The sequence below is a fragment of the Phocoena sinus genome, chromosome 7, assembly GCF_008692025.1.
Source record: "Phocoena sinus isolate mPhoSin1 chromosome 7, mPhoSin1.pri, whole genome shotgun sequence".
NCBI lineage: Eukaryota > Metazoa > Chordata > Mammalia > Artiodactyla > Phocoenidae > Phocoena > Phocoena sinus.
The window spans coordinates 95,033,163-95,049,006 of NC_045769.1; the positions used below are offsets into that span (position 1 = coordinate 95,033,163).

At 38.1% G+C, this 15,844-nt stretch overlaps 1 protein-coding gene across 14 annotated transcripts in view; it reads right to left on the reverse strand.

The window, feature by feature from the left end:
* The window catches only part of R3HDM1 (R3H domain containing 1), a 177,860-nt gene that overhangs the window by 102,615 nt on the left and 59,401 nt on the right, over positions 1-15,844 (reverse strand). For all 14 annotated transcript variants that reach the window (XM_032637464.1, XM_032637463.1, XM_032637458.1 and 11 more), the window contains exons 2-3: positions 8,572-8,780; positions 6,927-7,137 (exon numbers count right to left, since the gene is read on the reverse strand). In XM_032637464.1, coding sequence (XP_032493355.1) covers positions 6,927-7,097 — 171 coding nt within the window. In that variant the 5' untranslated portion in view covers positions 7,098-7,137; positions 8,572-8,780. The remainder of the gene's footprint in view (positions 1-6,926; positions 7,138-8,571; positions 8,781-15,844) is intronic.

Below are 15,844 nucleotides of genomic sequence, written 5' to 3' on the forward strand. Positions count from 1 at the left end.
TGAACTTCTTGACATTAATGCACACATACTGCTTGAATTACTTCTAAAGCATTCTTAAGAAATTCTTAAGAAAGTAACCCTAAAAATTCTCTAAAAGATTATATAGTTTCAAATAAAACTGAATAAAAAACACAATTAACATTTCTGAAGAACAGAGTCACAGAAGCGAAATTATTTATAGAAGAAATGGTCAAGGAGCTCTATGAGATAATATCTGCTTGGAACCATTCAAGGTGATGCCTAATGTCTGCTGGCCTCTCTCCAGCTTGATGAAATTATTATTATTTTGGTTTATGCAACTTTATTGAAGAAAAATCAATTAGTAGCAGAGCTACCAGTTTATCACTTATCCATTGACAACTTGCATCATTTACTCAGTGTTATATTAAACAGTGTATTGGAAGATAGATTAACTAATAGCTCCAAGCCTCCTAACAATGTAAATGAAAATTACAAAATGTGTGAGACCCTATTTTGGAATACAAAGAGTGTTTGACTTCCAATTTCCATTCTCTGTAGAACAAGAGCAGGTCATTCCTTTATTGACATGCATAAAACACATCACATTTTCCATTCTGCTGATGCTATCAATTCAATACCAATTCTCCAGCCACATCAGTTATGAGCATAAAGTATATCATGCAACCTCAAATCTCTAACAGTGGAGGGTTTAAACAAGAATGGATGCTGCTAGAATAATGCTGCTTGCTTTGATGTGACAACTCAGCTTCCACCTTCCTCCCCCTCAGATGATTCTTCAGCACATTAGAGCAGTCAGGAATGGTTTTAGTCTCATAACAAAGTTAGAGTGAAAACACTGGCCACATAATACACATGCTCCATTTTTTAAAAAAACACTTCTGAATCTTGGGTAACTGTTCTCTTGTAACTACTCTACAGCTTCTAAAAGCAGTTACTGTCCAAAGCTGGAAGAACGTAAGTATTCTCAGATGAGCATGTGAATGAATGGAGGGAGGTAAACAAAATGTAAAATGAAAAAAGATGAGGTCTGACAGGGGAGCAGCCAGATAAGAAAATCAAAAAAGGAACCATAATTTAAAGTTTATTCCAGTTGTAATGAAGGTTATTCTGACTTTAAGGTAGCATCACATGGCATACTTCTGAGTCCATTCCCGAGACAGCCTGCTGTACTTATCTCTGTTTTATAGATCCATGCAACCTCTGGCACTAGGGGATCATCTGGGTTTGGATCACATAGCAGTGAACAAATGAAGAACATTTTATGTAAATGTTATCCTTAACAAACAGTAGAAAATCATAAGATTTCTTTACAGTTTTATACTATGACATCCCTTCATTTAAAAATGAGTTTTTCTAAATAAAATATTAAGGGGATGGTCAGGAAATTAAGACTTGGAAATGGATGAAATGTATGCTTCCTTAGGAAAACATTTCCATTTCCCTAAGTCACTTTATTTTTTCGGTATGCGGGCCTCTCACTGTTGTGGCCTCTCCCGTTGTGGAGCACAGGCTCTGGACGTGCAGGCTCAGTGGCCATGGCTCACAAGCCCAGCTGTTCCGTGGCATGTGGGATCTTCCCGGACTGGGGCACGAACCCATGTCCCCTGCATCGGCAGGCGGACTCTCAACCACTGCGCCACCAGGGAAGCCCCCTAAGTCACTTTAAATATTACGATGCTGAAGGAAGACAACACACATAAATTATATTCACGGTAGCTAACTTTCAGAATGATAGAGAGGAAAGCAGAGAATATATTGACTAATTCAAAATTCTTAATAGGGAACCTACATTAATTGGTACATACATCTAAAATTTGAGTAAAAATAATAGTTGCTATTTAAAATTAAACCTTCAGGCAGTATCTTAGAGGTAACAAAAGAAGACGAAATGCCTAGTAGTATTTTTTAAAAAAGGCATTTCATAATAGGTAACTCCCTATTAAGTTAAGAGGTAACTGTATATTAACCGGATTATTTTTTCAACAAGACGCTCTATTCCCTGTTGATTCTTAAAACAGCTGACTTTATTTTACATTATGCGAAAACAGAATGACAATTTTTTTCTAGTTTTGTATACTTCATTCCTAGTTTCCATTACTTAAATCTCTTCTCTGTATATTATTCCAACTGTAAGCCCCTTGCCAGACACCTTGCACAGAGGCATCTTGGACTTCAAAATCTCCAAGCAGAGTAAATATACCCACATACAGTAAATTCTTAATAAACATTTGAGTAAACAACAAATATAGCATTCAGTGGATTAACATAAAACAAATTCTCATATTCTCCTTGTTCCTCCCCCAGTCGTTACAGTCACCATACTATACGGAATGTGATGTCAGAGACCAGGCCCATTTTTCCTTGCTACACTATGTCCTTGCCATGGAATAGGTTTTCAGTAAGTGTTTGGGGAATGCATGAAATTCTCCTGTAGTATGAACAACTGGGCCATGATTCAAGAATGGTCGTCAAAACGTTTTTGTGCTTATTGCCAAGGGCAACACAACAGACCTGGTAGGAAATGCAATACAGGCATACCTCATTTTACTGCACTTGTCAGATACTGTGTTTTTACAAACTGAAGGTCTGTGGCAACCCTGCAAGTCTATCGGCACCATTTTCCCGACAGCATCTGCTCACTTTTGGTAATTCTCAGAATATTTCAAACTCTGTCATTATTATTTTATTTGTCATGGCGACCTGTGATCAGTGATCTTTGATGTTACTACTGTAATTGTTTTGGGGTGCATCAAACCACATCCACGTAAGATGGCAAGCTTAACCAGTGTGTGTGTGTGTTCTCACTGCTCCACCAACCGGCCAGCCGTTCCTGTCTCTCTCCGTCTCCTCTGGCCTCCCAGTTCCCTGAGATACAATAACACTGAAATCAGGCCAGTTAATAATCCTATACTGGCATTTAAGTGTTCAAGTGAAAGGCAGAGTCACACGTCTCTCAGTTTAATTCAAGAGCTAGAAATGATTAAGTTTAGTAAGGAAGGCATATCGAAAGCTGAGACAGACTGAAGGCTAGGGCTGCTGTGCCAAGCAATCAGCCAAGTTGTGAGCACAAGAGAAAAGTTCTTGGAGGAAAGTGCTACTCCAGTGAACACACCGACAGAAAAGTGAAACTGCCTTACTGCTGATACGGAGAGAGTTGTAGTGGTCTGGATAGAAAATCCAAGCAGCCACAACATTCCCTTAAGCCAAAGCCTAATTCAGAGCAAAGCTCTGACTCTCAGCAATTCTGTGAAGGTTGAGAGAGGTGAGGAAGCTGTGGAAGATTGAAGCCAACAGAGGTTGGTTCATGAGGTTGAAGAAAAGAAGCCATCTCCGTAACATAAAAGTGCAAGGTGAAACAGCAAGTGTGATGTAGAAGCTGCAGCAAGTTATCCAGAAGATCTAATAGCCTTCTACTGGAAAAAGATGCCATCTAGGACTTCCATAGCTAGAGAGGAGAAATCAATGCCTGGCTTCAAAGTTTCAAAGGACAGGCTGATTCTCTTGTTAGGGGCTAATGCAGCTGGTGACTTTAAGTTGAAGCCAGTGCTCATTTACCATCCTGAAAATCCTAGGGCCCTTCAGAATTATACTAAACCTACGCTGCCTGTGCTCTATTAGTGGAACAACAAAGCCTAGATGACAGCACATCTATTTACAGCATGGTTAACTGAATATTTTAAGCCCACTGTTGAGACCTACTGCACGGAAAAAAAGATTCCTTTCAAAATATTGATACTACCACTCACTGACAATGCACCTGGTCACCCAAGAGCTCTGATGGAGATGTACAACAAGATCCGTGCTGTTTTCATGCCTGCTAACACAACATCCATTCTGCAGCCCATGGATCAATGAGTAATTTCAACTTTCAAGTCTTATTACTTAATAAATACATTTTGTAAGGCTATAGCTGCCACAAACAGTGATTCTTCTGACGGATCTGGGCAAAGTAAATTGAAAGCCTCTGGAAAGATTCACCATTCTAGGTGCCATTCAGAACACGTGTGATTCATGAGAAGCTGTCAAAATATGAACAGTAATAGCAGTTTGGAAGAATTTGATTCCAACCCTCCTGGATGACTTTGAGGGGTTCAAGACTTCAGTGGAGGAAGTAACAGCAGATGCAGTGGAAACAGCAAAGGAACTAGAATTAGAAGTGGAGCCTGAAGACATGAATGAACTGCTGCAATCTTATGATAAAACTTTTAACAGACGAGGAGTTGCTTCCTGTGGGTGAGCAAGGAGAGTGGTTTCTTGAGATGGCATCTACTCCTGGTGAAGATGCTGTGAAAATTATTGAAATGACAACAAAGGATTTAGAATATTTGATAAACTTGGATGATGAAGCAGCAGCCAGGTCTGAGAGGATTTAATTCCAATTTTTTTTTTTTTGGGGGTACGCGGGCCTCTCACTGTTGTGGCCTCTCCCGTTGCAGAGCACAGGCTCTGGACGTGCAGGCTCAGACGCCATGGCTCATGGGCCCAGCCGCTCCGCGGCCTGTGGGATCCTCCCAGACCAGGGCACGAACCCGCGTCCCCTGCATTGGCAGGCGGACTCTCAACCACTGCACCACCAGGGAAGCCCTAATTCCAATTTTGAAAGAAGTTCTACTGTCAGTAAAATGTTACCAAACATCATTGCATGCTACAGAGAAATGGTTTGTGAAAGGAAGTGTAAATTGATGCAGCAAACTTCATTGTCTTATTTTAAGAAATGGCCACAGTGACCCCAACCTTTAGCAACCACCACCCTGATCAGTCAGCAGCCATCAGCATCTAGGCAAGATGCTCCACCAGCAAAAAGATTATGCTTTGCTGAAGGCTCACATGATGGTTAGCAGTTTTTTTAGCAATAAAGTATTTTTAATTAAGGTCTGAACCTTAATTAAAAGTTCACTACGAATTAATACATAATGCTATTGCACCCTTAACAGACTACAGTAGAGCATAAACATAACTTTTATATATGCTGGGAAACTTCGTGTGACTTGCTTTATCGTGATATTTGCTTTACTGCAGTGGTCTGGAAACGAACCTGCAGTAAGTTCAAGGTATGCTATAATCCAAATTAATTGCTTGTTGATAAACGTGACCTGAAAGAGTGAACATTAGGTGTAGAAAAGAAACTAGAAGGAAATCTTTTACTATTTCAATCACAAATGCAATAGAATTTAAGCATTTTCTCTGATCCAATCAGGATACTGGCATTCTGTCATCACTGAGTGTACTGACTGCAGGCATGACAATTTTTTGCAAGTGCTATTACTAAAAATGACTAGAAAAATTATGTTATTCCTCCAAATTTCTTAGATAATTACCAACTTACTATACTGAATCAGTGGGGCCTAAATGCTTTTTTACTGCTGTATGAGTTGCTATCAATTTCTAACACATTTCTGGCATATAATGAAGAATAAAGTTTTTGACTGAATGAAGGAATGAAATAACCTTTAAAAGAACCTTCTTAAATTATTCTACAAAAATAAGATACAAGTTTTGGCATGTAGCCCTCAAGGTCTTTAGGATGTAGAAAGAATGACAGAATATTTTCTCCAAAAATGAATTCTTTATTCACAGGGTTAAACTGAAACAGAAATGTTTGGCTTCCCTGGTAGCGCAGTGGTTGAGAGTCTGCCTGCCAATGAGGGGCACACAGGTTCGAGCCCTGGGCTGGGAGGATCCCACATGCCGCGGAGCAACTAAGCCCATGTGCCACAACTACTGAACCTGCACTCTAGAACTTACGAGCCACAACTACTGAAGCCCGCACGCCTGGAGCCCGCGCTCCACAGCAGGAGAAGCCACCACAATGAGAAGCCTGCGCACCAGAGAGAGGAGTGGTCCCCGTTCACCGCAACTAGAGAAAAGCCAGCGCGCAGGGTCTTATGCCTCCTCCCTTGAATCCAGGCAGGCTTTATTGACATGTGTCATCAAAAGACAGCAGTGGAAGTGACATTCTGAGACTTCTGAGCCTAGGTCAAAAGAAAGCTTGCAGCTTTGCTTGGCTATTGGAACATTCTTTCTGGAACTCTGAGTTGCCCATAATGAGTCTGATTACCTGAGCCTACTGTGCTGGAGGGACCACAGGTAGGTGCTCCCAGTTCCAGCTGAACCTACATTCCAGCCATTCCCACCAAGGGGCCAGGTATGTGAGTGAAAGAGTTGTGGACCTTCCAGGCCAGCCCACCTGCCATTTAAATATCAGTGAGGGATCTCTTTTGACGCCTTGTATGAGAGAAGATTCACTCAGCCAAGCCCTTGTGCCAAAACCTGACTCACAAATCATGATCTATTAAAAAACAAAATGTTGTTTTAAAATTGTGAGCTTTGTTTTGTGATCAGCTGTTGTACAGCAATAGATAACAGGAACACTGAGAAGTGAACACTGTGAGTCCTACTTGAAACAATTTTTATCTATCTTGAATCTGTGGACCAACTCATCAATTTCTATCCATGCCTAGAATTAAAAGCCTTCTGAGTGGTTAGTTCTAAGTCATCATACATGTGTAGCATCAAAAGCCTCAAGTGACCTTTTCTTCCCCACCAACCTCTTTTCTCAGTCATAGTTGATCAATTGCTTCCCCTAGGGTTGTTTTTGCCAACACAACTCCTGCAGTTTCAATCTCTCTAATTCTAATCTCCTCTAATCTTAGGTTATTTTCGACTCTCACAACAGGGATAGGCACAGAACAGAACAAAAAAGTATAAAGCCACTAAAAAAACATATTGGCCACATACAAATAAAAAGAAATATATTACATGATACAAGCAAATCAAAGAGCTAGACTCAACAAGCTAATCCAGATGATTCCAAAAAACAGCTGGTAGGCATGTCTCAAAAGGTCAACTTACCCTTTTACAATTCTGAAAGTGAGTTTTGTATGAAAAGTATAATTATATATAGAATATTTAATATTTGTAGCCGGGGGAAAAATCCTGTTTACCTGCAAATCAATATTGTTGTCAATGCAACGTTCATTCTTCTCTGCCAAAATCTTCCCATAGTTTTCAGATTTGATAAGATTTTCAACTCCGGTTGTATCTTTCACTTCTGCCTCCAAATCCTTCATTGTTTCAGTTTCATTTTTTACAGTAACAGTATCAGACATCCTCATTAGCAAAGGTTATTTTAGAATTCTACAGGGAACCTGAAGCCTTAGCAAGCAAGAAAAAAAAAATTAATTCAGTTCGAAATATTTCTTACATTGAGTTCGTGCACAACACTGACTAAGTGCCTTCTATGTTCCAGGAATAATGTAAAATATACACGGATAGAAGCAAAATTCCTGCTTCTAAGGAGCTGCAAAATACAGTTTAGTGGCAGACATATTCAAAAATAAAAAATCATAAAACAATGAGATAAGGGCTATAATAAGGGTATGAGGTGATTTTGACGCGCGCACCACTTGTGAAAATTCCCAAGAAACATTAAGGAATAAGCCCTATTGAGATGTAATGGCTGGAGAATTATAAATGCATATTTAGATGACATCAGAAATCTTTTTCTCTGAAGGGATATTATAAGTATTACCCTGTGAAAAAAAATTTTCCTGTCATAGCTTTCATCTAGATTTCTGAAATTTCTAATTTGTTACATTAACCTGCAATTCCAAAAGGAAATAACTTAAAAAATAGACAGTAACAGTCTATACAAAACACAGTTGTGAATCTTCACTAGTAACTGTTCAGCGTTATGAATCAAGCATTGGAAACTCTCCTGACTCATGTGATTCAGGGCCAAACAACACGTATGGGCTCTATAGATCAAATATATAAGATGCCAATATATTTCATATCTTTAGTGAGTTTAAGACAACAATGGGGACTTTACACTGAATATCAAATAGGAATGTATCAGATAAAGCTGTCATTTTAGGACCTGTGAGAAATGTGAACCTGAACAGCAGAACTTGATGTAAACCACTCGGTTTTTTCTAGCCTTATTGAGATATACTTCATATATAACAATGTGTAAGCCTAAGGAGTACAACGTGATGATTTGATACACTTATATACTGTGAAGTGATCAACACAATCCATCACACCACATAAATAAATTTTTGTGTGTGTGGTGAGGACAAAGACAACTTATTTCAAAATGCATCCAAAAAATGTAGATGAATTGATGGAGAGGTAGAGGGATGGATATAGATGGACAGATGCAGGTTAAAGCAAGTAAGATAAAATGTTAATAATAGAATGCAGGGGTGGTTAAATGGCTGTTCACTGTAAAATTCTTTCAACTTCTCCGTATTCCTGAAAATTTCTTAATAAAATCTAGAGGGGGGTGAAAAAACCAGTAGAACTTCTCTTTCCTATATAGAAAATTCAAGAGTTCCTTTCCTGAAAGAATGTTTTGCAACTAAGTATCTAAACAGATTTCAGAAATCCATAAATACATCTGAAAAGCTTAAAAAAAAAAAAGTCTTCCTTAATTATATCCACACCAAAGTTAAGTGGTTCATTCTCAAAACACTAAGGTTACTAAGGCAGGAGGGGGTACTTAAAGTACTCTGGCTCCTTGCTTTTTGTATATAAGATTTTGAAAGAAAAAGTGAGATGTTTTTCTCAAGTGACAAGACAGGTTACCTGATGTGTTCTATGGATTTGGGATTGTGGTGTCCCACAAAAATAAAATAAAATAATCCAAGGTTCTTTCTCACAGTTGTCAGCCAGGATGTCAATTGTCTTGACCAATTTGGAATCTGGCAGGAGGAGTCCCATGTCCTTGTCACCACTGTAGATTCCTGGACTGAAATGGACTGTCTTGCATCAAATATATCATTCCTTTCAGTGGCCTAAAATTCAAACAAAAGAAAACATTATAACAAAACAGCCGAGGGAAATGAAACACTACACAGTAAATTGGAAATAAAAAATATTACTGCTGGTGACTTTATTATTTTCTTGTCCTAAACAAGAGCCAGAACACTTAATTACAACCAATTCTGACATGCATTGGTTTTGTGAGCCTGGGTAAACCATGAGGCCACCTAGAGAGTTTTGCAGTAAAAGCAGAAGGAAGAAGAAAGCAAGGGAATGTATTAAGAACCAAGTACGTGGTCTGTGCTGTAAGGGAGATATAATTTTCGTTTTAAAAGGTTTTCCCAAGATCAGAACCAGGAACACTTGCCTCCAAGAACTATGATTTTTAGAGTTTCTTCCAGAGCTACAACTCTATGGACTTAAGACAGTAATTCTGAAAAATAATCACATTCCAGGTTTTTAAAAGTCCAAAAGAACAAAAGCTATGATAAGCCATTTAACATTTTCAAAGAAACGCACATTGCCTATAAAGGGTGGTGTGACTATTTATAAAGACATCTGAAAGACTAAAGCCAAAATTCTCTCAGTGTCATCTGTTTTGAAAGTTAGTTTCATTTAAAACTTTTCTGGTGCAAGTGACTACATCACAGCAAAAAAACACTCTAAAAATCCTATATAGCTCTTCCATCTTCCTTTGACAATTTTGTTGTCAATAAACACAAAAGCACAATTTTAAGGTGAAACAATTGTGCATAATGAGGTCCAAGTATCAAGAGATAAAATACTAATACTGCCGAGCATGCATCACAGAAGAATTCACATCTTATACTAACTCTTCAAAAAACAATTTTGAAATGGAATTATTTAGAACCCTGATACAGATACACATTAGTTTTCACATCTCAATGTCACTCTGTTTGACTACAGGATAACAGAAAAGGAGGTATCATAAACAAATGTCAAAACTGTTTTTAACTGACATTGTCATCTCAATATGACCAAGGTTCTGGGCCACTAAATCAAATGGCTAGGCTTAAAAAAAAAGAAAAATCCACCCAAAACAAACCAAAACATACTTAAATATAATTTTTGTCATTAAAAAATTTTTCTCTCATAAAATGGTAGACACAAGATGGCAGCACTCACTAAGCAGCCAAATTCTTTGTGTTCCTGCAGACTTTGGGATTTAATCATGAATCCTTTAAAATCGAAATTCTAAAGAAGCATGGTTGTAATCCATTTAAGAAATGAATAAGGCATCACTAAGGTAATAGCTGCAAGGGGTAAAGAGGGAGAGGCACAATGTGAAAAGGTGAACGCATCAGAAGATCCTCTGAGGACCTGTGCAACCTTAGGGACCACCAAGTCCAATCATAATTTACCATGCAAGTTATTAGCGCCCAGGAGTATAATAAAATGACTTGTCCAAAGTCATACAACCAATCTGTAAGACCAATACTTGCTAATAAGCCACATCACTTGACCACAGATTTAATGAATGCTGCTGAACCAAATGGCCAGTTATTGCCTGGGAAGGAGACAACTGGTATAATAGAAAGATCAAATGCATTAGCCTTAGACCCGAGTTTAAGTCCCAGCGCTGCCAGTTAACGACCTCGGTAAACTGCTTAATCTCTCTGAGTCACAATTTTCTAAACTGTAAAGTGGGGAAAAGATACTTAGCTGATAAACTGTTAGAAGAACTGAATGGTTTAAATGTAAAGCACTCGCCACAGCCTCTCTTACACAGTGGGCGCTCCAAAAATGTTAGCTTCCCTCCATGGCTAGAACATGGCTAGGGCAACAACTGGCTGAGGCTTAGTCCGCTGTGTCCTGGCTACACCCTGCACGATGGGAGACTGACAGCAGGCCCACCACAGGTGCGCAGGGGCTTTGCACACCTCAGGCCTCCTCGTGCATGTACCCTACAAAGCTCAGCAGAGGAGAAGGACGAGCGTTTGTGTGGACGCGCTAAGTTACGGGAGGAAGTGCAACAGCCTCAAGGGGCTCTCACTAGCGCCTTCTCATTTAACGTCCAAAATTCACATAAGCTTTGCATTCTTCTCATGAATATTAATATCTTTGTCTTAAATACAAATGTTTTCCTCTCTAAATCTTTAAGCAAAAGAGGTATTCCAGCTTTCTGGTCTTCGCCAAAACAAAATCCCTTTTATCTTGGCACAAAGCCTACACTTTTACAGTTACCTAAGGCTGTGTGGACGTGTAGGCGTCAAGTACATAAAGGCACAGACACATCATATTACATCTCTGCCACAACACTTAGGAGTGAATTAAATGCATCCTAATGTAATAAATAGTTATACAGTAAGTCAAAGTGATTAAGGAACTTAAATGAATCTGGTAGGTTTCTACAATAGAAAGACAACTTAAGAGAAAAAAAAGTTGGCATTTATTAAGTGCATACATCTGAGTACCTACAGTTAGTGATGTTTAAAAACTGAGTTTCTCAGACTCTGTTTCAACCTAAAAGAGATGGATATATGTGCTCAAAATTCATACTCAACTTTGAAAAAACATTCTTCCATTCGGTAACATGTTACTTATTAGGGACATACCAAAGATTTGATTACATACAACTTCTGTGCTACCAGGTAGCCAACAAAAGAGAAATGCCACATGTATGTATGTAGACATAATAAAATCTTCAGAACCTTAGGCACAAAAACGTTGGCACCCCCTCAGCACCATAAGCAAAAGGGAATTAAAGGGAAAACTAAAGATTATAACCTATAAAAAGTAAAACTATAAAAGTACAGGAAATATAGGAAATATTTTATAATTACTGGGTGAAAGAGTCCTTCCCAAACATGATGTAAAAATCTAGAAGCTATCAACGAAAAATAGTAACAAAACTTACAATGATGTTTTAATATATTTCTGTACAACAAAAATATAACAGAGATTAAAAGGCAAATGATGTAATAAAAAATATTCCCAACACAGAAGTGCCAAAATCTGTAAAGTAAACAAGGTCTTAAAATCAAAGAGAAAAGGAGAAATAGGAACTGCAATTTACAAAAGAAACACAAATAACTACCACCCAAACTACTCATAAATAGCTCACCATGTGCAGGTACTGTTCTAATACCTTTCATAATTAATTCATTTAAAGCTCACAATAATTCTAGAAAGTAGGTTCTATAATATCCCTGTCTTACAGATTAGGAAACTAAAGCATGGAGAAGTTGATTTGTCCAAGTTCAAATAAGTCACATAGCTGGTAAGAGTGGGATATGAAGCAGGATATGAACTGGGGCAGACCGGTGCTCCACTGTAAGCTCTTACCCACAGTGCTGTATCATCATTCAGGTGTACCAAGAAGAGGAGCAATTTGGGCTTACAGAGCATCTTTATTTCAAAAATACTTAGAACGTGTGGTAACGGTAACGTGTTCAAGACAGAAAGTACTAAACTTATCCTTTTCACATAGATAGGAGTTATGTACTACTGACTTCTTATCCATCGTCAGTCAGGCTAATCACTACTGAGTTATCAGAACTGTCAGGTAATCATCCACTTTCTCTTATTCTCTCTATCTCTTTTGATCTTAAGTATTAAACTATGTAAACTTGGCTGGCAATAAGGATTCAATTTGTGGCAAAGAACAACATGAAGCCTAGGAGCTTACAAACGATAACTATGCATAGTTAAGTGCCTTCCTCCAGGTAACAAAGCAGGGCAGAATTAAGATCAACATTTGGAAAGTATACGCAGTCTATGAATGAATAGTTTCTCCAGTGAAAATGTCAGATACAATTTTTGGCAATAAAAATGAAACACTGATACTGCTAATTCAAAGGATCACCTTATTCTGCCTATGGCCTAATATTTGGTTCTACAGCACAAAGAATTGAAGAATTAGGCAATCAAAAATAATATTCTAATATTATTAGAAAAAATTCTAATTTCACACAATGAAAACCAGTTTATTCTAGATAAAACAAAAAAAATTATTTAAGGGAATTCCCTGGCAGTCCAGTGTTTAGGACTCTGCACTTCCAGTGCCAGGGGCCTGGGTTTGATCCCTGGTAAGGGAACTAAGATCCCACAAGCTGCATGGCACACACACATACAAAAAAAGTTAAAATTTTTGGGGGGAGGAAAGAAATGTGGCCCTACAGGTAAAAAAAGAAAAGGAGTTCTCTTCACATGAATATTGGGGTGGGGGGAAGAGTCACATCATTGAAGTTACCTGAATAGAATTTGGCAAAGCACACAGCATTGTTCTTCCCTTATTCAAGGTCATTTCATTAGACAGACACAATGCTGTATTTCTTCCCTTAGAGAAAAAATGTAATCAGGCAGGCACATTTATAAAATAAACCAAAGGCACAAAACCAACACACAGTTTCTCCTAAGGTTATGAATTGACACAATGAATTGGCTAATGGCCTCTAGGGAGAAAGGTGGAAACCCCCCCCCCCCCACTGTTTATGCTTTTCTTAGAAATGGTAGAAATTCACATTCTCAGAGTCAATCACTTGTCGGTTACTTGAATAAGAATACAAGCAGCAACATTTCAAAATGCTAAATGTCTATGTGATTTATAAACAGTTGCTGTCATCCAATAAAAGTTTACTGAGTAACCTCAGAAAATAGTACAGCTGCAATAAGTATTAGCTATACTATTTAAAATGACCAAAAGAGAAAAGAACTACCTTGACCTGAAAGAGTTTGTTAAACCCAAATGAGGAGGTTAATAATGACACTTATCAACAAATACATAAAATAATTTTAAGAGGATATTTAAAAAGAGAAGAAAAGGCTTGCTAAGTTTAAAGACCAGGAGGGAATAATTTATTAGTGGAGTCCTACCATATTACGAGACAAATTACTTTTATGTAAAAAGTTATATGGCGATGTAAGGTGTTACACAAATTCATTGCATTCTGAGTAGAAAAAGAGAGAAGGAAAAAGAAGCCCATTTAACGGAAATAGAGCGTATGAACGGAGGTTGAGGACAAAAAAATGTGATGATAGCTAGAGTTGGCAGGGCATGGTGAAACACTCTCAAACACTGTGAGTTCACATTAGTAAACAATTTATGATAACGAAGTTTAAATTCCTCCTATTCTGTGCCCAACAGATCCACTTCTGGATCTACACAGTGAAGAGACTCATACACGTACATGAGCAGACATACAATAATATTCACTGAATTGTTTTATTTTAAAGGATGGGAAAGACCAAATGTCTACCAATACGGAAACTGATTAAAATAAAAAGCTTAACAACTATGGTATACCCATATTGCACGACACGCTAAAACAATTAAAATGAATGAACTAAAGCTGTATCAATACAAGTCCCCAAAAGAATGTTAGACTGTTTAGTGAAAAAGCAGAATGATCTCTATAATACAGTGCAACTTAGGTAAAAATTTTAAAACCACACAATCATGAATGGGAAGGATACACACCTATTTCATGTTAGTAATTCTCTCTGGAGAAAGAATGGGTTTCTGGTGAGACAGTAAAGGGGTTTTAATCATGTCTTTATTATTTTATTTCTTAAAGAAAAAATCTGTAGCAAACACAACAAAAGGTTAACATTTGCTAATTCTGAATAGTAGGTACTGAATGTTTGTTATAATTAAGTACTGAATTTTTTTTTTTTGGTCTTGACATTTTTTTCATTAAAAATGCTCTAACAACAGGAGAACAACATCAAAGGGTGGATGTATTTGAAGTTGAGAAGTTTGGTATTGATCTCATAAGGGACAGAAAGCCTGAATAATAGAGGAGCATATTTTAAGAGAAGCCATGGAGAATTATTTTAGCTACAATATAGATGGACTGTGTTCTAGCAGGTAAAATGTTATGAGAATTGTGATGGAAAGTGACTACAGAGTTTAGACAAAGAATTAAGAGGTGAAGGCTGAAAAGGGAAAAGGAGATTTCATTCATTCATTCTCATCATTTGGTTGGTTGCTCTAAGTGCTGAGGATATAACTGAGCCACGCAGGCAGGATCCCCAGTACTCATGGTGTTTACATTCTACTGCAGAAACAAAATAAACAAGACAATTACTGTGATATGTGTGTTAAAACCAATAATATTAACAACAAACTCTTAAATAGCTACTTATTATTGATGAAGCACTATTCCCAATGCTTTAACTGTATTATTGATATTTCATTTAATCCTTATAACTACCCTTCAGATAGGTGCTCTTACTGTCTTCATTTTACAAGTGAGGAAGCTAAGGCAGAGAAAAATCAAGCAGCTTGCCCAAGGTTGTATGACTATTAAGTGGCAGAGTTAGGATTTGAATTCAGGTAGTCTGGCTCCAGAGCCCCTGCTATTAGCCACTACCTATATATACTGCCTCTAGAAATGAAGAGGTTGACATAACAGAAAGTAATTAACTGGGGGAAGCCAACTGGATACAGGGGTGGTCAGGGGAAAGTTTAGGGATGCGACAGAATAGTTATGACAGGATACAATAAAGGTGTAGGTGTGCTTGCTACCCACTAACAGGAAACACAGGAGGGGAAAAAGAGGATTTGGTGCAGAACAATAATTTCAGTTTTGTATACAGCAAATTTAAGGTACCTTCAGGACATTCAGGTGGAGAAATCTAACCATGAGTTGGATGATCAGGTGCTAAGGACAGAAGGCAGGGCTGATGCTATTTACTGGGTAGAATCGCTGTATAGATGGAAGCTCTGAATTATCAACCTACATGAAGTTGCTGAGAAACCACTGAGTAAGAAAATTAGTGGCCTTGGGATAGAATCCCTGGGGAATACCAAACCTTTAGGAGATAAGCAGGAAGGTGGAGGAACAAAAGGAGTCTACTGGATTTGGTAACAAGGTTAGCAGGAGATGCAAAGTTAGGGGAAGGCTGTCACGATAGAAAGCGTGTAGTAAAGAGAAAAGGCCACTAGAGAAAGGATGGAGAGAGGCTGGAGGCTTAAAAGGCAAAAAGGGCGAGACTGAGAAGGAAAATCTGAAGTGGAAAGAAATGAAGAATTGGGGTCACAAGCACAAATGAAGAGATATGCCTTACAAGTATTCACTGTCCTCAGAAACTGAACGGAATGTGACAGGAAACTGAGGGAATTCATATCTAA